Source organism: Anastrepha ludens, chromosome 6, assembly GCF_028408465.1.
Source record: "Anastrepha ludens isolate Willacy chromosome 6, idAnaLude1.1, whole genome shotgun sequence".
Taxonomy (NCBI): Eukaryota; Metazoa; Arthropoda; class Insecta; order Diptera; family Tephritidae; genus Anastrepha; species Anastrepha ludens.
In genome coordinates this window covers 86,073,369-86,100,276 of record NC_071502.1, presented here as the reverse complement: position 1 = coordinate 86,100,276, position 26,908 = coordinate 86,073,369, and the positions used below count along the sequence as shown (strand labels likewise).

Sequence of the window (26,908 nt, the reverse complement as noted above, 5' to 3'; positions counted from 1 at the left end):
ATTGTCTTACTCCTAAAGGCTGATTGAATGATTTTTTCTCGAGGCAGATGTACAATACTTTCTGGCACTTTCCTTTAATTCGATATGTTTTACCTTTCGTTAAATTGTTTAATTAATTAATTATTTGTAATGAAAAATAAAGCAAAGACACATATAACACGAAAAAAAATTTGTCTAAAATAATGGGCAGCAGCTACTAAACTTATTTCAATTCTTTACCTTGTAAACCTTTACTAAAGTTTTGAAAGTTGTCCAAGCACTGAACCTTCTAAAGCTACTCCATTTACTCGAAATCGCTCGTGTGCACAACTTGGATAGATGAACCATTGTTCTTTTTATTACTTTACCACACACAATAACTGCATCTTTCGGCTCGGCAGCCATTTTCATTCACTTCGCACTCTGCGAAACTGAAATGTTTTAAAATTTTCTCTTCGGTTGTAGAAAGTACCGGCGTTCCGACATGGAAACCGCTAGGCAGCGAGCTCAGTTAAATCTTGTCTTTATTAAGAGGAAATGCTGCGCTCAACTCTCTCCACTTTAAAAAGAAATATACAATACTTAAAAACTTTTACAGGCATATAAAGCAAATAAAGCTTTCCTTACCCGACCAATTGCAGATCGACCAATTATTTATATACTCTATTATGGCGGCCGTCGTAGCCGAATGGGTTGCTACGTGACTACCATTCGGGATTCTGAGAAAACGTAGGTTCGAATCTCGGTGAAACACCAAAATTAAAAAAGTTTTTTCCAACAGCGGTAGCCCCTCGGCAGGCAATGGCAAACCTCCGAGTGTATTTCTGCCATGAAAAATCTTCTCATAAAAATATCTGCCGTTCGGAATCGGTTTGAAACTGTAGGTCCCTCCATTTGTGGAGAGAATCGAGAAATTGGGACTAGATGAATAAAATCCATCAGACAATTGCAATAAAAAAAGATTAATACACATATCGATGGAGTCAATCATTAGTTTTTTTTTGTCCATTATGAACTAGTTCATTCATGGCTGATTTATTCGTTGAATGGCACGATGCTGATGTGTAGGCTGACAGTTGACATTTCGTAGGGTATCGCCATGTACAAAATCCCAGTTACAAGCATTTAAAAAATATATAACACATCTGATAAGTTCAAAAATAATAAACTGCTGGGCATATCTAAATAAGTGCATATCACATCTTATATATAGTGCAATCCTAACACGAAAGCGTTTTTTGTGAACCCAACTGTAGCTGCATTAGGTAATACCGTAAATAAGAAAGCCATCAAAGCAAGAAATAGAAACTGAAGAGAAATTAATACAAAAAGACAGCTAATTTAGATGTAGAGATATTAAATACATACATATGTATGTGCATATATATATATTATATTGGTGCATACATATGCAAAAACAAACTCGTGTACCACTTGGACAAATGTTTGCAGCGATAGTGTCGTACCTTTATATAAATAGATATTGACACTGGTGGTGATAAAATTAAGTCATTGAAATAAATTTATAATATTTAAATCATAATTTATTTTAGTACATGGCACTAGTTACTACAGGGTGGGCCATATAGCGTTTGCTTTTTGAACCACCTATATTTTTGAGAATGGTAACACAAATGACATGTCAAATGTGTTCTGAGTTTACTTAAAGGGACGCTATACGCTTGAATAAAATTGGGAAATATTGAAAACCTATTTCCAAAGTGGTTTCTGATTTTCACATCGGTGACTACGTCAATAAGCAAAATTGTCGGATTTGGGGCTCAGAAAATCCACACGATACTGTAGAGAAGCAAATGCATCCACAACGAGTCACCGTTTGGTGCGGTTTTTGGTCTGGCGGCATCATCGGGCCATTTTTTTTCGAAAATGAGCGAGGAGCCGCAGTTACTGTACTCGTAAATGGCGAGCGTTACCGTGACAAACTCAACGAGTTGTTTCCAAAAATTGAAGAGGATGACATGGACGACATTTGGTTTCAACAGGACGGTGCTTGTCACACTGCCAAAGTTACACTCGAACTTTTGGCTACCGTTTTTGAAAACCGAATAATCAGCCGAAATTCCGATATCAATTGGCCGCCTCGAGGCTGTGATTTAAGCCCGTTGGACTATTTTTTGTGGGGAACTGTTAAGGACAAATGCTATGCGAACCATCCAGAGACGATTGATTCTTTAAAACACGAAATCGAAGTTGCCATTCATGAAATTGGAGCCCAAACAATCGAAAATGTGCTTAAAAATTGGGTTGATCGAATGGCCTACTGTAAAGCCAGTCGTGGCAGTCATTTGAACGATATTATTTTTTATTCATAAATGACAATGTTCAATCTTCAAAATAAAATAAAAAGTTTGAAAAAATATTGATTAGTTTTTTTTTATATACATATATATATATATAATTGGCGCGAACACCCTTTTTGGGTGTTTGGCCGAGCTCCTCCTCCTATTTGTGGTGAGCGTCTTGATGTTGTTCCACAAATTGAGGGGCCTACAGTTTCAAGCCGACTGCGAACGGTAGATATTTTTATGAGGAGCTTTTTCATGGCAGAAATACACTCGGAGGTTTGCCATTGCCTGCCGAGGGGCGACCGCTATTAGAAAAATATTTTTATTAATTTTGGTTTCACCGAGATTCGTTTTTTTTATAGCCGATTCAAAAAACAAATTTTACATGGCCCACCCTATAGTTTTAAATTTGCGTTGTTTTTTTTACATTAAGGGGAAAAAATTTTCGAAAAAAAACAATTGTTTTTTTTTTCATAAAATGAAAGTCCTTTAAGAATATTTAAAAAAAAAGTTTAGAACGTAAATTTAAGTATTTCTTATATTATAGATCGTCAACTGTGACGACTCTATTCTTTGCATTCGAACGCTGGGAGAGGTATAGTTACGTTGTATTCAAACTTTAGACGCGTTTTTCTCAAAACTATATTTTTCGAATTGGGGTACACGATAACTCCAAAAGTTATTGACCGATCTCCCTGAAATTTTGCACACATCTTTTTTATGATATTACTTTCTATGTGAATACGAGTTTTCGAAAATTTTTCGAAGCAAAAATAGGAGGAAAATTCGCCCCAAAATTCATTCAAAAAAAATTTTGGTTTTTTGTATTCAAGTCACTGACGCCGATGCTACAATGCCCGCCGATTGAGAAGCCCCGCTGCGACCTTCCTGGAAGAATTGAATGTACATCCGCCATTTTAAATTATTAAAATAAAAAAAAAATTTTATATTATTTTAATGCATAAATAAACTATATGCCAATTTTGAAAAAAAAAATATATTGACTTCTTCATTTTAAACAATTTTAATGAAAATCAGAGAAAATATGGCCGTTTACAGGTATCTATCCCCTTAATAAACCATTAAACTGCATACCAACAATTTTTCCAGAAATTCCAATTAAGAGCCGCAGAATTGTGATGAAAAGTGTTGGGAATTTTTCTAATTTTTATATAAAATTGGGAAATTGGTTTTATATGGTTTTTGTTAGACAATGAGCTACACCTTGTCAAAAATTGTCAAAACTGATCAAAATAGTGTTATGATATCGCTTTCTCGTGAGATGTAGGATATTTTTCGCTCAGGGTTGTCATTTGGAATCCCTTTTTCCTTGGCGCTTGCAGTATAATACTAAAAGATTTTCTTCTGAAGAAGCATTTCAGGCGCAGTCTTTCAACATCTTTTGATTTAAACTTCATTTCTAAGATTCACCAAGTTCCTCTTGAATTTGACACGTACTCCATAGTATAATATGTTCAAACATGCGCCTTAATAACGTAATTAGGAAATTTAAGCGATTATGGACTGAATTGTGTCAATTTGACATTTTTTGCCAAAGTTTTGTCTACAACATTGGTTAATTTTGTGTGAAAAATGTGAAGCACAATGAACAATTTTTTTTAATTTGTAATTATTTTTCAATGTATTTTGATTTCCTTTCAGTAAATACACAGATTTCTAACTTCCTATTATGTGTTTTTATTACTATAAATTGCATTCTTTAATGTTTTGTCAAATTGGCACACCAGTGGCTGATTTGTTGTTTCTTGCTAGGCACGAAGGGACGGATGCGTGTGAATAAATTGTACAATCAGCACTTAATTAATATAAATATAGTATATTTAGTTGGGTCCTTTTGGCCCATGTGTTGGTAAGACATAGGAGACCCGTAATTGTATTAAATATTATGGCAAAAACCTAAAGAAGAACATGTTCAATGAGAAGTGTCGAGTTTGTTCAATGACCAAACGAAATGTCATGAAAATTTCATGAGAAGAGGTAACAAATAAATATGATAAAATTTAAAAAAAAATGTGTTTGAAAATACGTTTAAAAAAGCAAGTATTCATTAAGCAATAATTAAAAGTGTAGTAAGATGTCTAATTTTCACCCTGTGTGGCCATTTTGAGCTACTTAATAAATCCGCAACATCCGCAACAAAAGCTACTTTTTGTTTCCGAGCAAATTCTAAAGAAAAAGTACTCAAAAGCATAGAAATGAAAGATTTTGCTAAAAAATTTTAGCAGGTAATGCGGTTTTTTGTTGTGCCATAAAAAGAGTGCGTTAAGTTTGTTCATATCCCAAAAGACTAAATGAAAAGAAAATATTGGGTAAAATCGGGTGGACACGAGACAGCCCATCCTTTGGATGACGCTTCTACGCAGAGTAAGTCCATTTTAATTTATAAAGTGTAGTTTTATTTACACAATATTTTATTATTGAATCATGCCAAGTATTAGTCTATGTATATCCAAACAGTGCCCTAATTGTACTTGCTATCCAAAGACAATTGATAATTAGTTGGCTAAAAATTTGTGTCAGATTCTCTATTCACCCCTGTGAAGCCTGTTAAATCAGAAAACGAAACATCATGAAGGGGGAATGGTGGTAAGATCAAATAGAGAAAACACAAAAACAAAAATAAAAATAAAATATGTTTTAATAATCAAATAAATGAATAGCAAAACCAAAAGGTAGAGACTGTGATGGAGTGAGGGAGGTGAAGTTGCTTTTATTGCCTTATGGAGAAAAGCGAGTGGAGCGCAGTTATACAGATTCTTCCAAGAAAAATACCACCAATTCTGTAATAAAGGAATTTGTATGGACGGGAAAAATCGTATTCTAATTTCACTTACCAGCTGTCACAATGGCCTTTGAGTTGCTTTTTGTTCTAATGCTACAAGGAGCAGTAGCTGTGGCCTTCGTAAGGTTTGAAGAATTGGCAAATTATATGTAATTTTTTGCTAAACAAAGCCAAGCAGCGAACAAAACACCATTTTATTGACCGGGGATATTCAGTATATCTACTATAAACTCATAAAATTCGTTCTAAAGGGAAGTTTTTTTACAGTTTCTTTCCTCACGCCGAATTTTTCACAAATAAAATCAAAACACTTTCAGCTCTCAAATACTAATTGTGTACTATAAGCTAATTTGCATGTGTGAATAACAAACTCAGTGACGCAATTTAAAGCTTAATTGTCTCAGCGAATTGGTCTGTTTGAACATTGTATGTAATAGTCCAATAACGCCAACTTTTCAGAGTATACCCATACGTTATTGCCCGGACTTCCCTCAGTCCCGCAAGAATCCCCGCAGTATTTTTGATGCAATCGTTCGAACCGACAGCCTATTATATTCACAAATACCAATGAGAAATCCAGGTCCAGTACTGCCAGTAGTTTTTAAGTTTAATATAAAAAGTAAGTTTATATATTAATACAGTCGAACTTCTCTACAGTGAACTTCCATATAATGAAGCTCTCCTTATAATGAACTGGTTTCGAAGACACTGCTTTTTCGTTCTACTTTCGGTGTATTTTTGTCTCCTTATAATGAATTTCTATATAGTGAAGTTTTCTATATAATGAACAAATTTTACAGCTGGAAATTCAAGCGTCCTAAGTTTTTGTCTCCATATAGTGAATTTTTTCAAAAGTTTTCTGTTGCAAAAAATTACAGTTAGATGTGGACAAACTGTAATGAGGGGAATCCCAAAATTAAAACAGAAAAAGCTGAGCTATTACAGTTTTATTCAGTGATTGAAGTTAAAATGACGCATCGAAGCAGCATTTCGCTTGAAAAAAAGTTATTAATGATTAACAAAGTTAATGAAGGAAAAAAAAAAAAAAGATATTGCCAATGAATTCGGAGTTCTTCCCAGCACTTAATCAAATATTTTAAAAAATAAGGAAGTGATTTTAAAAAATGCGGAGGATTTGGCAGTAAATACCAAACGCAAAAGACTTCGACCTTGTCATTTTGAGGATATTGACGAAGCAATGCTGAAATGGTTACTCGTTGCACGTGGTAAGAATCTCCCTTTATGTGGACCATTATTGAAGCAAAAGGCCAAAGATTTTGCGGAAGCACTAGGACACCACGAATTTGAGGCAAGTACAGGTTGGTTAGACAAGTTCAAAAGTCGGCATGGCGTTATTCAAAAGACATTATGTGGGGAAAGTGCTGACGCCAACATAGAAAACCGTGATGAATGGGTAACGAACGTCTTACCGAAATTAATTGAAAATTACAACATTAACGACATTTTTAATGCCGACGAGACTGCTTTGTTTTTCAAATGCTTGCCAACTAAAACACTGGCATTCAAAAATTAAAAATGCTTTGGTGGGAAGCAAAGCAAGGAGAGAATAACTGTCCTGGTGGGAAGCAATATGACTGGATCAGAAAAGCTAAAATTGCTGGTAATCGGAAAGGCCAAAAATGCGAGGTGCTTCAAGGGAATAAAATCTTTAGGTGTCGATTATGAGTTTAACAAAAAAACATGGATGACCAGTGAGATTTTTACGAAATGGATTGTAAAACTCGACAAAAAATTTTGTGATCAAAACAGAAAGGTGTTGTTTTTTGTTGATAACTGCACTGCCCACCCTAAAGATGTAAGAGACAAGTTGAGAAACATTCATCTCGCTTATTTTCCTCCCAACATGACTTCGTTACTGCAACCAATGGACCAAGGCATTCTCTACAATATGAAACAACATTACAGAAAACGAATTTTAACGAATATATTGACTCAAGTGGATGAGGGAAATTCTGTTATGGCCATAGACTTGCTGCAAGCAGTTCGAAATCTTAGCAATGTATGGAATGTCTATGTTAAACCAGAAACAATTGCCAACTGTTTTAAAAAGGCTGGATTTTCAAAAGATGCTATGCAGATTCCATTTGAGCATTGGGCTGAAGAGGACCTTCTTTCAATATCAGATTTGGCTGCTTTACAGTCTTCATTTAAAAAAGTAGCAAATATCGAAGCATCGTTTGATGACTACGTAAATGTTGATAATGGTGTGCAGACTTCGGACAACCCATCCGAAGAAGATATTCTCAACAGCATTTTTGAAAGTCGCGGAGTTCCAGCTGAACCTGGTAAGCATTTATCTTTTTATAGTCAAACAAAAATTTAATGTGTAAATATTATTTCAGATAACGATGAACACGATTTGACCGTTGAAAAATTGGCAGAAACTGAGGAGGCATTACCTACGTTGATACAAGCTGCTTCATCCATTAGCGTAATTAGAACCTTTGTGGAAATGAGGAGTGACGTGCCGATTAATGTTTTCAACTCTCTACATGATTTGGAAGCTTTTATTGAAAATGAAAAATGGAAGGCTGTAATTCAAACAAAACTCACTGATTATTTTAAATAAAATTACATAAAAAATCAATGTTTCTTTATAATGAAGTTTCTATATAGTGAAGTGATTTTCAGGTCCCGTGCGAATTCACTATATGGAAGTTCGACTGTATATATACATATCAGAATATATGTATGTATGTAGCTGGGAAATACCTATTAAATATTCCTATTCTATACGTACACAAAAAGTCTATGTACATATTTACTTGTGATATCTAAAATAGCATCACGGGCCAAATTTCATGCAATCAGCCAACCAAAATGCACAAATACAAAAATACTCATCACATACAGGGCTATGGATGTATGCATTTTCGCAAGTGTCACACACAGCACACGGACATTTCGAGATTCTGTAGACATCGAGGCAAAACTGGCACAGACAACACGCCGTTAGAAATACTGTATGCAGGCATATGCGCATGTATGAGCATACACACATTCATGCATATACATCCATTTGGGCGCTCTTGCACACGCTTCGGGCAGGCTGAGAGCCAGATAGATGTACAGTAGCTCACAGCTGTTTCTTGTGCTCATTTATTTTAAAGGGAATGTATGAAATTTTTTAATTAAGTTGCATTTGCAGAAAAATTTAAATCGACATTCAAAGATAAATCATAAACACCAACAAATAAATTCAAATTAATTAAAGAAAAATATTCAAAACAATATCCAAAAACAAAATACAGCGTTTAACCACGTCACAGCTGATTTTTATTGTTTAGATTAATTTTAAAATTTAAACAAATTTTGGAAAAAAATTTAATAATTAAGACTTTTAGCAGCTGAACGCCTCCGTTTCTAGCGCTGCGTATCCTTTTAATTTTTTAATTGTTTTTCTTATTTAAGTTTTTTAAAATAAAAATTAAAATAAAAGTATATAAAAAAAATATTTTTTAGGATAACCGTTTTGTTTTAAAACTGATTTTAGCTGAGAGTGCATAGAGCCTACAAGGTTTTGAGTATATTTGTGTGTTATTTTCTCCCAATCCTCTTGTAACGCCAAGTTTAAGTCCTTAAAGTTGTTGATTGTAGATAGTAGTTTTGTGGGGTGTTGGACAAGTCCAAGCACTCAGTCAGGAAGACCTTGTACTACACCGGGGTAGATTACAGTGGAAGGAATTGAGAGACAGGATAGATACTGTATGGATGGTAAGACTGACAAATTTGGTTTGAGGTGTCTCTTCCGCGAATCGTTTAGATTCCTTGATGAACCTTAAGAAATCCGGAAGCGGAAGAGCATGAACTCTATCCATACTCATATCATACCTGATTCTAGAAAACGCCGGACAGCTACAGAGAAAATGCTTTGCAGTGTCCTCTCATTCCCCGCAAGACAGCCATAGTGTGTCGTCAATGATTTCCATGGTGGCCATGTGTTGACCACAGGCACTGTGCTCTGTGATTACTCCCACCAGTACGCTAAGGTCCTTCCTACTAAACTTTAAGAGAAAGATCGCTAGTTTCCTGTTTAGTTCTTTCACAAAGCACTAAGCTACTCTGACGGAGCCCAACTTGGACCTACGTGCTTTTGGGTTGCCCTCATGAAGTCATCAATCCTTAAAGTTGCTTTTGTGGAGTTTTCTTATATTTCGTTCACGAACACTCCATAAATTTGCAATTACATTGAGATCGCGTGATTATGCAGGCCTTTCAACATTTTTTTTTAATTTATGCTTTGGGCCATTAAGTCCATTAAGATGATAGAATCGAAATCTAACACAATACCCATTTTTTCAGTATTTTGCAAAAAATTATTCTTCAATAAGTAGTTTTATTCACAGTTTGCTTTAAGAAATCTAAGTTTCCAACTCCTGTTGATGTCATACAACCCCAAACCGTAATGTGATCTTCACAGTGTTTTACAGTTCCTCGCAGGTCCTTCAGTTGCAGCTCTGAATTAGGTGCGCGCTAGGAGAACGTATCCCCACCACAACTTGTAACCAAAAAGTTTAAATTTGCTTTCATCAGAAAAAATAAAGTCATTCCAAAAAGTTTCGTCATTAATATGACTTTTAGCAAACTGCACTCTGGGCTTTATATTCCACGCACTAGCAAATGGCTTGTTTCGAGCTGTTCTTCCATGAAAATTGGCATTGCGGAGACTCTTCTTATAGTTCCCAGGTTACAAGACTTTCCGAGTATCAGCTGAACTTCTTTTGTCAATGCTGGTGTTCTTATAGTTGGGTATATTTAGATTTTCCTCAATATCCATCTTTTGTCAGCTTCTGTCACAATTTTATTTGGAGCATCGCGATCTCTGTTAACTACTCTATTATGCACTGAACTTTTCAGCTATCTTTTTCTACGTATTACCATTTTTAAAGAGCCGAATCGCTAATTTGCATGTTTCTATAGACGTACGGCGACCCATTACGGTATATTAAGCTGTAAATTCGCGTCCGATCTCTTACAGAAATGTACCTACACCCTTTTTGAGTGTTTGGCCGAGCTCCTCCTCTTATTTGTGGTGTGCGAATTGATGTTCTTCCACAAAATGGAGGGACCTACAGTTTCAAGTCGACTCCGAACGGCAGATATTTTTTATGAGAAGCTTTTTCATGACAGAAATATACTCGGAGGTTTGCCATGGCCTGCCGAGGGGCGACCGCTATTAGAAAAAAACTTTTTCTTAATTTTGGTCTATCTCTCTGAACTCCGAATGGGAGCACCGCACCAACCTATTTGGCTACGACGGCCGCCAATGATACTCTAAGGAAAACAGCCGTTTACGAGTGGCATGAACGCTTTAAAAGAGATCGTTAGTCCATCAGGGATGATGAATGTAATGGCAGGTCGTCGACAACAAAAACTGATTAAAACATCAATAAAGTGACAGAAAAGTCAATCAATAATCTTAAATTAACCCTTCGAGAGCTGGCAGAGGACTTAAACACCGCTTGTGGATCCGTTCAGATTTATGCAATGGAGGGACCCTAAGATAGCCAAAGACATGATTTTCAAGGCTGAATCCGGCTCAACATTCATCAAATTCATCATTACTTGAGACGAGACGTGGGTTTATGGGTACGGCACGCAATACAGACACCAAGCGAATGAGTGGAAAGTGGAATTCGGAGTTCAGAGGGAACGTAGGTTCGAATCTCGGTGAAACACCAAAATTAAGAAAAAGTTTTTTTCTAATAGCGATCGCCTCACGGCAGGCAATGGCAAACCTCCGAGTATATTTCTGTCATGAAAAAGCTTCTCATAAAAAATATCTGCCGTTCGGAGTCGACTTGAAACTGTAGGTCCCTCCATTTTGTGGAAGAACATCAATTCGCACACCACAAATAAGAGGAGGAGCTCGGCCAAACACTCAAAAAGGGTGTAGGTACCATTGCACAATGCCATCACTATCCGTGAAATTTTAAGCAACAACGAAACAAATACTATCCAGCAGCCAGCGAATTCGCCTGATGTAGCTCTTTGCGACTTTTTTTTCTGTTTGATCGAGTCAAAAAGGCATTACGGAGAACCCAGAACATTTTAACAGCTGAAAGGAAGTAAGGAAAAAATCGAAGACGGCTCTGATGGCTATACTGAAAATAGAGTTCCAGAAATGTTTCGAGAGCTATATCAAACGCCGGCATAAGTGCGTTATAGTTGGATTTTGAATTTTTCTTTTGAAACAAAAAAAAAATGTCATACATTCGCTTCGAAATAAATGAGCGCACGAAATGCGCTGTGAGCCACTGTTATGCAGATAGGCCAAACGACAGCCAGACGAAAATGTCGTCAATCAGAAGTAAACGTAATAGCAATTTATTTTTAAAACTAAAGAAATTTGCGCTTTTTTTCAATTTAAAAAACCAAAAGCATGAACAAAATTTTATTTCAACTTTCCTTTTCACATACTTTCTGCTATTTTTATTTTTCGTTAAGATATACCGGGTCCAAAATATTTAAAACACATGTGTGAGTCGCTAATGCTTCTATGTTTGTATGTATGTGTGTGTTGTGTATGTGTTTTCTTTCTAAATAAGAAACTCGTGCGTCAACATTGAGAAAAAGAAACATACAATTTTTATGAATCAGTAGTTGCAATTATACTGCAATTACATTATTCGCTAATTAAAACACGTTTTATGGTGTGAGATCAAATGAACATATGCATGTACGTACTACATACATATTTACATTTGTTCAACACAGAATACTTGTATACGAGCATTGCGAGTACTCAACTCAGGCGGATTTCAAGTGATTCAGTGAAACGCAAAGCCACAAGTTTTTATCGCAGATCGAAAAAATCCCAATTTCCTGTCGTGATTTACGTGCTGCGATGGCAAACAAATGCAATTTTATGTATGTATGTATCTAAGTGTGCATATACAAACTTTCAAACTCGTATGCAATATGTTTAATTATAAAAGTAATTGAATGGAAAAAATTCTACAGATGAGGCTCATTAGAACACGTGCTCTGCGAGAAAGAAAGTGACGTGGAGAAGGTAGTAGTGAGTAACGGCTTTTCAAGGTTATTTTATTACATAAAAACAGACATATATACAGACATATATCAACAAATGGTCCACAAATTATTTTTTTCGATAACACGGGCTCACAATTGACTTTCATAACCAAGAACTGGACTACGCTTCTTCGAAGAGTTTTGATGCGCTGATTTCAACTCTGAACTCTCCAACTCTGAATAAACCCACCACCGTCAGATTTTATTGTTCTTATTGTTTACGTAGTTATTGTTGTAGCAACATAAACCATTTCTATACATTTTTGAGGATTGCCTAAAATTACTGTCCTTCGCCCGATATAAATCCGTGTCAGGACAACTACAAAGTTTTCCACATATTTGAGTTTATATATATATATATAATTGGCGCGAACACCCTTTTTGGGTGTTTGGCCGAGCTCCTCCTCCTATTTGTGGTGTGCGTCTTGATGTTGTTCCACAAATGGAGGGACCTACAGTTTCCGACTCCAAAAGGCAGATATTTTTATGAGGAGCTTTTTCATGGCAGAAATACACTCGGAGGTTTGCCATTGCCTGCCGAGGGGCGACCGCTATTAGAAAAATATGTTTCTTAATTTTGGTTCTTTCGCCGAGATTCGAACCGACGTTCTCTCTGTGAATTCCGAATGGTAGTCACGCACCAACCCATTTTGGCTATATTTGAGGTTATGTAATAACAAAGCATATGCATTTTTTAAGTTCGTAATAGTATTTCGAACTACTTACAAACTCTTTTCCATAAGTAAACAAATCATTATTTGCCTCTGAGTTATCTTTTGATGAATTTATATTTTTGCTCTTTCTCGGATCTCTTAATCTGACACTCTTAAGTTTCTGCATACGAGAAGAACTAATGAATTGGGGAATAACACTTCAGATTCGAATTCAGCACGTCGAAAAACCTTATGAAATTTTTAGACTGGTCCTTGGTTCAAAATTTAGGTCGGGTCTACGTAATCTTTTATAATCTTTCAGTGAGTCCTCATCGGAGATTTCACTTTTTTTAATTATTCGATTGTCAGCTCTCGAGATCTTGTCACAACAATCCTAGGATCCAGGGATTTACGTCCCTAGTCCTTATAGACCAATCAGTTGTTTCTCTCTAGAAATGTACTGACATTTATGTGAAACAAGGAATTTTTAAAGACCTAAAAAGTTGAAATTTTAGTAAAAACAAAAAACAAATTATGAAGATATTACTTTAATTCTATTTTTGGCTGAAAGTAGAGCTCAACTGACTACTTTGAACTTGTCAACTGAGAACTGAACCCTTTTTGAATTTAGGATTTTGGATAAGCAGAACTAATGGAATTGTGGCAATCATCGGCTAACTTCTCTTGACACCGTCGTCGAATAGTTGCGTGCAGTCGATTTAGGAGTTCACAAAATTCCTTCTTTGACACCGAAAAGTTAAGTGGATTAGCGCTCGAGAACTCATTGAATTCTTTTAGTGCGCGGGCAACAGGAGCATTACTCGCATTACAATGGCTAAATGTTACATAGAGTCCTAGTAGGGATATAAGAGTGAATGCTCCGTAATAGAGATGAACAGTTAATTTCTCCTCTAATTACAATAAAAACAAAAGACAGCGAGAGTATACATAGACTGTTTACTCTCTAGAGACTCTAAGTTAATTAAAGTCAAAGGGGAATTTGAGCATTTTAACGACCTAAGAGCATATTTAAGAATCACCTTCTGTACACACTAAATTCTCTCAATTGGCTTCAGATAAATGTTGCTTACTCTAAGCCAGAGCGAACAAAATGAATAATAATTTGAGAGTGTGAGAGTCTGAGAACTTGGCACTATTACGAAGTATAAAACCTAGGATTGAGTAAGTAGTTAATGTGAGTTTTGAATGAAAAATTGGAGATAAAGATAACATCTACATAGATCTTTGAATTCATCAACAGAGTGAAGTAAAATAATGGCAATACTATAGGATAATTTAAAAAGGCTGTATGCACAATGGGTGCCGCATTGACTAACAATGGAACAAAAACAAATCATCATAAATTCGAATGCGACTTTCTCAGCAACATTTAGAGCGTTTTCGAAGGGATAAAATGACAATTCATCACTATGGATGAGACTTGGAATTTGTCGCCATGATCCTAAATCTAAACAGGAGGCTAAAGAGTGGTGTGAACCTGGTGAGCCGAAGAGCTTCGAAACGACTTCGTGTCCAGAAATCGAAAAGAATGCGAAAAGAATTTTGTTTGTGGATTACACGCAAACGGGTAAAACAATAAATTCTAAATATTATTAAAACTTTTTAGACCAGTGAAGGAAAAAATTTGTTAAAAAAGACACAGTTTCCAAAAGAAAAAAATATTTTTCATCAGGACAATGCACCGTATCACAAGAATATTTAGACAATAGCTAAAATCCATGAATTAAAGCTCGAATTGTTGGAGCGTCTATCAGATTCACCAGATTTGATCCCTAGCGACGTCCATCTGTTACCAGACCTCAAAAATGCATGCGTGGAAAGCGTGTCAGGTCATAACAGCTTCTTCTTCTAAATTGTCGCGATAACCGCTTACGCGATTTTGGCCGAGTTTAACAAAGCGCGCCAGTCGTTTCTTTCTCATGCTAACCGGCGCCAATTGGACACACCAAGTAAAGCCAAGTCCTTTCCCACCTGATCTTTCCAACGCAGAGGAGGCCGCCCTCTTCCTCTGCTACCACCAGCTGGTACCGCATCGAATACTTTCAAAGCCGGAGCGTTTGTATCCATTCGGACGACATGACCCAGCCAACGTAGCCGCTGGATCTTTATTCGCTGCGCTATGTCTATGTCGTCGTAAAGCTCATACAGCTCATCGTTCCAACGTGCAAAGGTCCAAAAATCTTACGCAAATCTTTGTTCGTCGAGAGAGGACTTTACTACTCATTTGCCTACTTAGTCCGAAGTAGCCTCCATCCAGGTCATAACAGCTGCGAAAGCGTTTTTTGCAGCCCTTTCAAATTCCCACTTTAGGGATGGAATTCATAAATTGTACTCTCATTGGAACAAGTGTATTGAAACTCAGGGAGACTATACTGAATAATACAGTGCATTTCAAACCATAAAATAGTGTTTTTCTTATCGAACCGCAAAACGTATTGAACAACCTATTAGATTATCACACATGACTCAGCGGATAAAGTTGCTTACGTTTTGCGCACAACTGTATGTGCTTGCATGCGCTCATTTTTATGGAATTCAATTGTTTTTACCTCAACTAATTAGTTATAATTACACTTAATGCAATTTAGTTGACGTTTTGGACTTTGTTATGTTTTTTTACCTATACACACTTAACGTCACACATCCACTTGCATATGCGAATACTTTTGCAAATGCATAAAATTATTGCATATGAATATGTTTTGGAGATGAAAATATATGTACAGGTGTATATACATACATACATATATGGATAAATATGTAGCGAGCACTTGCTTACTTACGTATAGGTATGTAAGTGTATACATAAATATATGTATGATAAAAAATTCGTTCTCGTTTTAATGGTTTTGCATTTTTCCACTCTGAATCCACTCATTCTTTCCACAATAGTTGTCATCTGTTACAAGGGCCTTTCGGTGCACAAAGTTCTAGGCGCATATGTACATACGTGCATACATATTTCTGCGCTTATGCAAACTCATATTAATGGTGGCCATAAAAGTTAATAGGATTGTGTTTTGCCCTGATTTTTATTGTACGCTTTTTTCTCGAATTGTTATTGAACCGAACTGGGTTAACTATGTAATTATAAGTATGAGTGGCGAGGACAAGAGCACTACTTTACAATAGCTTAACTAAAGGTAGTAGTGGAATTTGTTGTGACAGTACAGCTGCACTGAGAGCCATTGCTAACCCACGCTACGCTGCTCTTCGAAATTGGTCGGTGAATGTAAGACAAAACTGAACAGTGTTGCAAAGCACAACAAAAGTTTGTCTTATTTGGGTGCCTGGACACTGCGGTATTACAGGGAACGAATTGGCTGATAAACTGGCTAATGAAGGCTCTGCAAGTACACCACTGGGCCTTGAATCCTTCCTATGGGTCAATTCTGCATCGGTTCAATTATGTATTGACGACTTAATGAGTCTGAGAAGGCGTTGGTCTGAGTTGAGCTCCTGCAGAGTAGCCAAGAGTTTTGTGAAATAACCAAACAAGAAACTACCGACCTTTGTCCTAAAACTTAGTAGGAAGGACCTGAGAGTACTGGTGGGTGTAATCACAGAGCACAACGCCTGTCGTCAGCACATGGAATCATTTACGACCCACTGCAGATCATTTTCTCTGTAGCTGTCCGGTGTTTTCTAGAATCAGACTTAGTCTGTTGGGGTGCGATGAACTGAGTATGGATAGAGTTCATACCCTTCCTCTTCCGAATCTCTTAAGATTCATCAAGGAATCCAAAAGATTCCAATTTGCGCGTCTTACCATCCACACTATATCTAGCCTGTCTCTATTCCTTCCACTGTAATCTGTTCGGGTGTAGTGCAATGGTCTTCCTGACTGAGTGCTTGGACTTGGCCAACCCCCCACAAATCTAATCTAAACTAACCTACTCTAACCGGTTGAAACAGTTTTTATTTGTAAGAGCATGAAATTAGTTGTTTGCTTTTTTAACACATTTTGTCTAATACAAACGCCCCTTTCTTAAGTTTATGCAATTTATGTCAAAAACCCCCTTGAGGAGAGATCAGTTTCATAACACAAGAAACCATGCGAAATTCCGTGCATTCTGTCCATAGTTATTAGCTTACAGACGAATATAATTTTTCGGACTTCATTTTATAAGACGTAGATATAGTTGGAGTGTTTGAGAGAAAGATGACAACATTGCCGGAAAATGGCAGTTAATTGGTCTGATCTTGAAGCAAGTAGTTTGTAACAAATGTTACATGTTTTTGGTGTTCATGTACCCAAAAAACTTGCAAAGTAGGGGATAGTGAGAGAGCGAAATGACATTTCATTTTGAGGGGAAGTTGCAAGTTTTTACTTGTAAGAATTTGCAAGTGAGAAAAACAGCGGGTCGCAAAGTAAAAATAAACACGAATTGAAATTGCTAATGGAAAGTTCTTCATCTAATGAGGTTGATGAAATGGAACAAATTTTTATCAACAAAATTAAATCGTGTAGTTCCGAAGCTCGTTGTTTTGCATTTTATTTGCTTAATTTTTTAAAATTTCATACGAGGTAGCTCTAGTGAAAAATTGTTGAGATTTTTTTTACCAACAATTTTATCAGCGGTTCGTTAAACTTGCAAATTGTTACTGGTTTTGCGTTCATGTACTTATTTTGACATTTGTCTCATTGAGAGACTAAAGGTGCACCTCATTTGGGACCACGCACAGTCAGTATACACCTACGTACTAAAACCTTTAACTCCAAACTCTGTAGCTTTAATTTTGGCATGGCGTCAGAAATCTAGTTCATGAAGAGATTCGGTTCGTGCAGTGAATTTATGAAACGGGCCTCATCATCACAAAAGTTGATATCACTTCCAGTTCATTCTTAAAAATATTATTGAATTTAAGCTATCTTTACGTTGAAATATATGCATATACTTATACATACATTTTTGACAATTATAACAAATTTTCCTAATTAAAAAAAGTGGCAACACTAGCTAAAAAATAAAAGAAAGGATGTACAACTTTTGGGGATCTTATAGCAGAATCTCACATTGCTTACTAAGTAATAAAAAAAACTGTTTTCTATAACGCAGTAACTTAAACCCGTAGCGCACCCTCATTTGATTCGGAAGCTACATTTCCATTTGTGCCATTGATATCACTTAACTTTTCAGACTTACCTCAAAACTTATCTTTTTCATAATAAAATGCGATGTCATCAGAACAAATTTCTTAAACAAAAATTCTTATACGATGATTACTATTTATTATTTGACTTCTTTTGACCGACGTTATCCCTAATCGTGTATATATCAAAATCAATGTCATCTTATTTCATTCGGCTTATAAAAACATAACTACGCACATTCCCTCACATGAGTGCGTATGTACATTTGTACCTACTTATAAATTATATGTATTCGCTGTAGCTTCAGCTGTGGTCCGCCGCTGCTTTTGTGCACTCATTCCCTCGCTCCTCATGCGCATTGTATATACAAGTATGCTATCCTCCTAGGGTTGACTGTTTTGTTATTGCTGATCTGTTGGTTGTTGTTTTTGTAGCTGCATGCTGGCACATTTCTTGGCCACATTTTTTTGACCATTTGTGCCTTGGATTACAGATTTCAGTGTTCACTATTCAGTTTGATTTGTTCCGTGACCAATGGATCTCCAATGCTCTGAACCTTCGCTTACACATGCCCATACATTCTCCTACTCGCACGTACTTCTACATACATATGTAGATAAGTGCACATGTGCGCAGACAATGAAACTCAAATTGTACACATTTTGTGCCAGAAGACCATTTTTACTCTGCGTTCAATTCGACAATTTTTCTTTTACTTTTTCTATTACCTTTTGTTGGCTGGCTGACTGTCAGCTTTTATTTGGCTCTTTTTACATACATACATAGATCTGGTTTTATTTTGTTATTATTGCTGTTATTGCAGCAGTGCTTAAGTTCTATGCCGTGCTGGATCTTGATACCTTCTTTATAAATTTTTTTTTCAACTACGCTTTTCATTTTGGAGTTTCTGCAGCTGGTGTTTTTCTGTCTGCTGCTGGTGTTCTTGTTATTGGTAAACGTCACTTGAAGGTGTGAAGAAAAGAATTCTTAATCTTGATGCGACGTGATTCTGCATTCACTTGAGAGAAAAAAATTATAATTGGATACTCATACCGACAGTCATTCGTTTGGCTTGTGCAGCGCAGCGTCCAACCGGCCAGCAGTTTGGTCGGTGCTTTTGCTGCCTTGTTGCTGTGTCTTGTAGTAAAGCATATTCACATCTTATACGCCTAGTCATCGTTTGCCCGCAGTATGAACACTGCCAGCACATCACCATTAACGGTCTTGACCATTTTGAGTTCTTAGCAAGGCGGTGATCATTACCGCTTTGCGAACAACTTTTAACGATCGTTTGCCACACTCGGATGCCAGCCGATAATTTATCGCATTGCCTTTTTTGCTCGTAACTACTACTCCTTTTGTATGGGTATGGAAAAGGCTTAAAATATTTAAGTCTGAAATATTTGCCATTTTCTGATTCTGCTTCCTCTTTTTCTTGGTATTTTCCACAAATCTCATTTTGGTATTTATAGTGGATCTCTTGTCTATGTCGGAGCGAGCAGCGTACGCATATCAGCAGAGTTTGAATTTTTCAAATTAATTTTTAAACGGTTATATTTAGGTATTCTCCTTAAGGTTCTAAATACAAACCGGATAAATCCTTTTCGCGGGGTAACTAAGTAATACATGAATGGTCAAAAATTTCTTGTTTCGTTTTTCGCATCTTTGTATTAACGCAAGCACATTCGAAAGCGGGTTGTACGAAAATTGTGAAACCTCTTTTACGAGTATTCACTTCATCAAAGAATACAAATTTTCTTCTAGTAGAAAGCTATGGAATTGATTGGACAGGTCGAAAAAACGAGCGCGACTTTCCAAGCACTCACGCATAAGTCTTATTTGTCTTTAATGCCGAAGAAAGCATATAAGTACAAAGGAAACGCGAAGAGGGAGCTGGGTTTCTGCGGGACTACCATTAGCAGGAAACCCACTGGGGGCATGAAACACAAAATTATTGGAGAGGTTTTTTCTAATAGCGATTGGCCCTTATTAGGCTTTGGAAAACCTCAGCACAGACCACATTTCTGCCAAGAAAAAGCTCCTCATAAAAAACCTATCGTTCGCGCTAAACTTTAGCTCATTCCATTTGCGGAACAACATCAAGACGCACACCACAAATTGGAGGAGGAGCTTGGCCAGACAGCGAACAATGGCTGTATGCATGAGCTTTACATATATAAACGGGATGTTCTCTTTTTCAAACTTTCTTGAACCTTTGAAAACCTTAGAAATCTTTCTACATGAATATAATATCCCTAACTTGGGCATTCTCTGCACATCTAGCGCAAAAATGTGCTTCTTTAGTCTAGCAACAAACTCTCTTGTATTTCTCCTCTTCTTCTTTCACAACTCCCTTCACAATGCTCCTCCAAAGCCGTCGATCTTGAGCTTTTGCTTCGTAGTTAAGTATTGCCAAATCCTTCAGATCGTTTTCCACTGCGTCTATCCATCGGTTTCTCAGTCTGCCTTTGGCCTTTACGGCCATTAGCTTTCACGTCATGGCTTTCTTCACGGCACAATCAGCAGGCATACGGGTTTCACGAGCTAAGCCATCTTATGCGCTGCGCTTTCACGAAACACACAGCTCTCTCATTCTGAGTGCGAGCATTTAGTTCGGAGCTGTACCATCATCCATTCCTATTAGGCCAAAAATCTTTCTTCCATGCTATCAATCACCGATCTCTCGTCTATATGGGTCAAATATTGGATTGCGGTGATACCTAAGGTTTTATTATGCTACCCGTTTGGCTTGTTTCCCGTGTTTAGCCATATCAGGGATCTTAACTCCCACTTTTGCAGCTTAAAAACGAATTTCTTTGATTTCTTCAGGTGTAAGGCTGCTAGAGCCGTAATTTTGGGTCTTGCTTACGAGATTCCCATTCCACTCAAGGGTAGGAATTTAACCTGAAACTAACAACTCGAGCTCTTCATCGTCGATTGATGGTTAACGGCCTTCAATAGAAGCATTCATGAGGCGACAGTTTATTAAGATGTTAATTGACAAACGATTAATATTGTTGTTGTTGTAGCTGCATAAACATGCCCCATTCATATACGGGGAATGCTGCTGAGGTGACAGTCCTTGGCCGGATATAAACCCGGGTCGTTCCGGTTACAAAACGATTAATGTCGTACGGTTGCGGCTACTGATGTGTCTAGGAGGTTGCTCAGCCGCTCGAGTAGGTCCCTGCGGTAACAACTCAACAGACACGGCTTGCCAACCATTGTTTGTTGAGTTTGAATTTGTCTTATCGCAGCAGAATAAATTAGCCATCACTCTTTTCACGCTCTTCAGCATGCATTTTATCATAGCTTCCAATGGAAAATTTTCTTTTCAAAAGTGTAGCAATTTAGCACATTAATTTAAAAAAATATGAACGCGATTTTAAATAATAATTCCTTTATCAACACTCGTAAACAACTTTATCGAGCATAGAGCGCCATAATCGTAGAATAAGGTTCCTACGAGTCGTACGTACCTTGAAACCAGCAAAAATAAAGCCTCAATAAAAATTTACTATGCTAGGCTACATATTTTATTTTACTACTATTTACAAATATTTCTATTGAACAGTGTCTATCTTGCGTCGTATCAGCCGTTTTTTTGTTTGGCCTATCAGCGCAATAATTAAAACATAAAAATATCGATAAATGGAACGGCATACAAACATACATACATACACATATTGGTTTTTATGTTTTGTTATATTTGTTTTTCATTTTCAAAAATCACACCTTCTCGAGTGTCGGCCAATGATAACGAAAATTGCGTAAGTGTTCGTGCATTGGCTCGACTGATAACGGATAAGTGTCAAATGATAAGATATATGTTTGTAATTTTTACTAAATTCACTTACCTGTGCCCACACATAGGTAGACTTTTCATGGGAATTATTATTTATTTACAGAAATTCCTATGCACATACATATATAGAGCATATTTACAGTCTTAGGTCATGCCCAAATACAATGTCACCACCCGTTGCACAACTTTCACTCTTCTGCAAATGCGCACCTAATCCATCGGCCAACTAAATTCGGTCGCTCTTTGTTTATAAATACAAATACATATCCGTATCTCAAAATATTGGAACGCAAAAAGCGTCCATATGGTGATAAGAATACATTTTATAATATAGTTCACACGTAACGGGGGTGGTTGGTGTTTGCTGGCAACAAAAAATAGATTTCAGTGAAATACGTGTGAATTTACAGTTTTGGCAGTTTGATATTATACAAACTATATTTACACAGTGACTCGAACCCAAAGTAGGACTAATAGCCTAGAACGACGGCGTTAATAGGTATTACTGGCACAGTTAATTCTAATTAAAATTTTAGTGTGACGGTTGGTTTTTACGCGGATTAGTGAACAGTTGATTTGCTTATTGGATAGTTTTGTTAGTAAAAGATAAACCGCAGGCAACAAATACGGGTATTCGATGCCCTGATACTATGAAATCATTATTTACTTAAAAAAAATCTTAAATTGCAATTTCTTAAACCGCTCCAAAATATCAGTAGCCAGTGTGCTAATTAAGTTAGGTTTATATTGTATGCACATTTAGACTTTGAAAACAAAGAGTTGAATATGTTTTTAAATAATTATTTTTTATTGGGAAAAGAACAACATAAAAAGTAAAAAACTTATTTACTTCCATTTTCAAACAAAAAAAATGGTCAAAAAGAATTTTAATTTAATTGCGGGAACGTTGAATTTCAAATAAAAGCAAAAATAGTATACAAATCAGATAGTTTTTTATTACTTATTCAAGCCGTCGCTCCATGCTTTCTACAGGGTGGGCCATATAGCGTTTGCTTTTGGAACCACCTATTTTTTTGAGAATGGTAACACAAATGGCATGCCAAATGTGTTCATAATTTACTTAAAGGTTTGAAATTTATGAAATGAGACGCTATACGCTTGAACAAAATTGGGAAATATTGAAAACCTATTTCCAAAATGGTGAGTCTTCTTCTTCTTTTCTGATTTTCACATCGGTGGCTACGTCAATAAGCAAAATTGTCGAATTTGGGGCTCAGAAAATCCACACGTTACTGTAGAGAAGCAAATGCATTCACAACGAGTCACCGTTTGGTGCGGTTTTTGGTCTGGCGGCATCATCGGGCCATTTTTTTTCGAAAAAGAGCGAGGAGCCGCAGTTACAGTACTCGTAAATGGCGAGAGTTACCGTGACATGCTCAACGAGTTGCTTCCAAAAATTGAAGACATGGACGACATTTGCTTTCAACAGGACGGTGCAACTTGTCACACTGCCAAAGTTACACTCGAACTTTTGGCGCCTCGGAGCTGTGATTTAAGCCCGTTGGACTATTTTTTGTTGGGAGCCGTTAAGGACAAATGCTATGCGAACTATCCAGAGACGAATGATGCTTTAAAACACGAAATCGAAATTGCCATTCATGAAATTGGAGGCCAAACAATCGAAAATGTGCTTAAAGATTGGGTTGATCGAATGGCCTACTGTAAAGCCAATCGTGGCAGTCATTTGAACGATATTATTTTTCATTCAGAAATGACAATGTTCAATCTTCGAAATAAAAAAAAAAAGTTTGAAAAAATATTGATTAGTTTTTTTTATAGGCGATTCAAAGAGCAAATTTTACATAGCCCAGCCTATACAAGCCGGTGTTATTTTTCCTTTAGTATCCTTTAGTATTCCTTTTAAAATTTTTGTTAGCGATTTTGACCTTAACGTCATTCCACAAATTTTCTATTGGATTGAGATCAGGGCTCTGCGCCCGTCAATCCAGTACATTAATTTTTTCTCTTCTGAGCCATTGCTTCACTGTCTTTGCAGTATGCTTTGGATCAATGTCCTACATAAATGTCAAATTTAATGGCATAAACTCAAACACAAATGGCTCCATTTTGTTCTGAAGTATATACAGATACTGAAATCTATCCATTTTACCAACCACGCGAACAATCGGCCCAACACCATGCCAGGAAAAAGCTCCCAAAACCATGATGCTTCCTCCGCCATGTTTAATCGTCTTTCTTGTGAACCTAGGATTTAGCACGTGATTATTTGGACGGCGTACGATAGCTTTCTCATCTGGAAACATCCTATTTATTTTGGAAACTGAATAGATTTGCCTTTGTGGGCTTTTGCAGAGGCAAGCCGGTGTTTGATATGCCTTTTTGAGATGTGTGGTTTTTCCTGTTTATGCGGCCAAAAAGCTGGGCTTCGGTAAGTCGCCTTCCTACAAGCTTTCTGAAAACCTGTAGACCAGATTCTTGGTTTATTTGAAGCAATATTTGCCGTGCCGACTTAAAAGCATCTGCTTTGCTCTTACGTATTATAGCTCTATCCACATTAACATCAGTTTTTCGCGGCTTGCTTTTCTTTCCGTTTTTTTGCTTAGATAGGATGAATCTTTCTTAACTAAATTAAGAGCAATATAAACCATTTTCCGAGAGCACATCATCATTTCAGCTATTTCTGCATAGCTTTTTCCGTGTTGACTCATACGGCATATAAGAGCTCTTTTTCCCGGCGTGCAATGTTTTCCACGTCACATTTTTAGTAATTACTTTAAAATTTTATTTAAGAAACAAAAAATTATACTAAAAATCTGTGAAACAATATTAAAGTTTTACTCTCCGTCTGAACAAGTTAAAAAGTGATATTTTTGTGTCCACTTCAAAACAGCAATAAGCATAAATAAAATAACGCAAAAAATTTCATCGAAAAAAGACGGTAAATTCCTCGCATAAATGTAAGCTTAATAACGGTAATAAATGTAAACAAACAAATTTATTTGATCAAAGCAGAGTTCGTACTAAAAACTTAACATATAAGGTTAACATTTTTGATATAATATTTATCTGTGCATGGCTGTATCTCCTACAAATAATAAAAATATTCAAAATCGATTAGTGCAAACTAACATTGCATTCAGTCTTTCTTGGTCTTCTCTTTAAAAGTTTCATTATTTTTCATCCACAGTAGATATATTGGGTATGTTCATGTAAAAATTATCCATTAACTTAATTTCCGAGAATTCTCTCTCAAAGAGAAAAATATCAAAAAAAGTATTATACATTTGCTCTCTCACTTGGCAAGTTCTTTGGGTACATGAACACCAAAACGTGATAGATTGCAACAATTGTTACAAACTATTTGCTTCATGAACACACCTAATCATAAAGAAAAATCACAAAAATCAAAACTCAAATCATTCCACACTATTCGAGCCAACATAGTATCTCCAAGCAAGTAGGTACTGCCTCAAATGTTCGTATGTGAGTATAAAATGACACACGCATTTGAAATTACAAATGTTCAAGACCATTTTTCACATATTATGGTGTTTATACGTATGTACACATGTGCATACTATTGTATGCGCAAGTATGTAGTAATGTTGTTTCCATGTAACCGAGCCGACAAATGTTCCATGACACAGCCGCTTAGGCCAACCAAGACTTTAGCTGTTAGCTGAACGGAGTTTCTGCGTCTTTTCTCTAAATTGTTTTTATTTCAATTCATTGTCTATAATAGGCGAAAAAAGAAAAAGAAAACCGACACAGCTGCAGGCGGGTGGTGGGAATCCAGTTTGACCGCTCATTGTACTTTCGGAGGATTCGTTTCAATGCATTGCACTGCCCGCCTTGGCAGCCTGCAGGGTCGCTTAAGCCAAGTATCCAAGTACGAGCAACAAACGGACTGCAATTGCCGGCCTACAAAACTCCGCACACCACACAACACTCACTCTACTCTTCAATGCTCTTCCCACAGCTATCCCGCTGATACGAACTCGCAACTCGTAGTTGTTCTTTTTTTTGTTCTATTTGCTTTCTTTTGTTGCTTCGCACCTTTCGAGCGTCTTTTGCCAAGGTTTTTTGTATTGCGCGCTTGGCTTTGCTTACTTTGTTGCTATTGTTGCTGTTTGTTGTTGTATAGCGTGTAGGTACATTTATATGTGTATTGGAACCTTTTTTGGTATTTTCTTCACACCTCCATTGCAATTCATTGGAAAAGATTACTTACATACACACGTAGTTATTGTTCTTCTTGCATTTATTGTATTCATTGTTATTCTTCATGTTGTTGTTATTTACAGTCGAGCTCTAAAGCTAAGGCTGTCTGAGACTTGAGCTTTATAGTGAAGTACAGGCAGCTGAACTAAGCCCAACAAAAAAGCGGCAAACCGCCAACCAGCAAACACTCCATACTCCATATCCCTTGTCGTAAGCGGTTTGAAAGGCTTTCGGCTTATTGTTGGCTATTGGCTGTCGGATGTTGGATGTCGGGTGGTGGAGCTGTCGTTGCTGTTTCACACTTTAAATTTCAGTCGTTTGGCTTGTCACTGTTGTTGTTGGTGTTGTAAATGCTGTCGTGGGCTTTGTGAGTATTTTTTATTGTTTGTTGCTTCGCTCAATCTTCGTCCTACACAATACTGACAATACTTTTTATGAACAATATGTATGTATGTAGGCAGATATGCACGTATATCTGTATGTATGTACATACATATGTAGGTAGGAAGGTTCCCACATATGTACAATTGCTCATATAAATTTACCCTGCAAGTAAAGTCGATTCATTACTTATTCGTTTTGTTCCTTTTTTCAGGGCATATACCTAAGCGATGAATTTAGCACAGCGAATATCCAATCACTTATCCGATAATTGCAACTTTTTATTTTGTTTTGATTCGGAAATAGTACTGAATTCTGTATACGAGTATGTATTTCAGTTTATCTTTTCTTACTTTAGAGACTTCTAAAATATTGAAAAACAAACTTGCCTTATATCGCACGATGTCATTACAGTCGATTCTACGTTACCGAAGCACCAAGATTTATACATATACGGCCACAGACTGTTACTTCAGCAGCATTCCCCAATTATTTTAGGGGAATGTTTTATACTGTCACAAAACCAACAACAGCACGAGCACAATGATACGTCCGCCATAGCCGAGTTTATTTTTACCATGAAAAAAAATCGTCATAAAAAATCAT

General features: G+C 36.6%; 2 protein-coding genes and 1 long non-coding RNA gene across 4 annotated transcripts in view; 2 read left to right on the top strand and 1 right to left on the bottom strand.

Annotated features, from left to right (window-relative positions):
• LOC128868193 (leucine-rich repeats and immunoglobulin-like domains protein 3) overlaps nucleotides 1–26,908 on the bottom strand; it is a 59,787-nt gene that overhangs the window by 27,021 nt on the left and 5,858 nt on the right. The gene's annotated exons all lie outside the window — the stretch shown is intronic.
• Nucleotides 6,745–7,708, top strand: LOC128868195 (tigger transposable element-derived protein 6-like). Its single transcript, XM_054110022.1, has 2 exons — nucleotides 6,745–7,394; nucleotides 7,452–7,708. The coding sequence occupies exons 1-2, from the start codon at nucleotides 6,794–6,796 to the stop codon at nucleotides 7,676–7,678; spliced, it is 828 nt and encodes a 275-aa protein (XP_053965997.1). The 5' UTR covers nucleotides 6,745–6,793; the 3' UTR covers nucleotides 7,679–7,708.
• On the top strand, nucleotides 26,160–26,789 carry LOC128868196 (uncharacterized). Its single transcript, XR_008455080.1, has 3 exons — nucleotides 26,160–26,288; nucleotides 26,517–26,627; nucleotides 26,717–26,789. It is a non-coding gene; the product is annotated as an uncharacterized LOC128868196 (long non-coding RNA).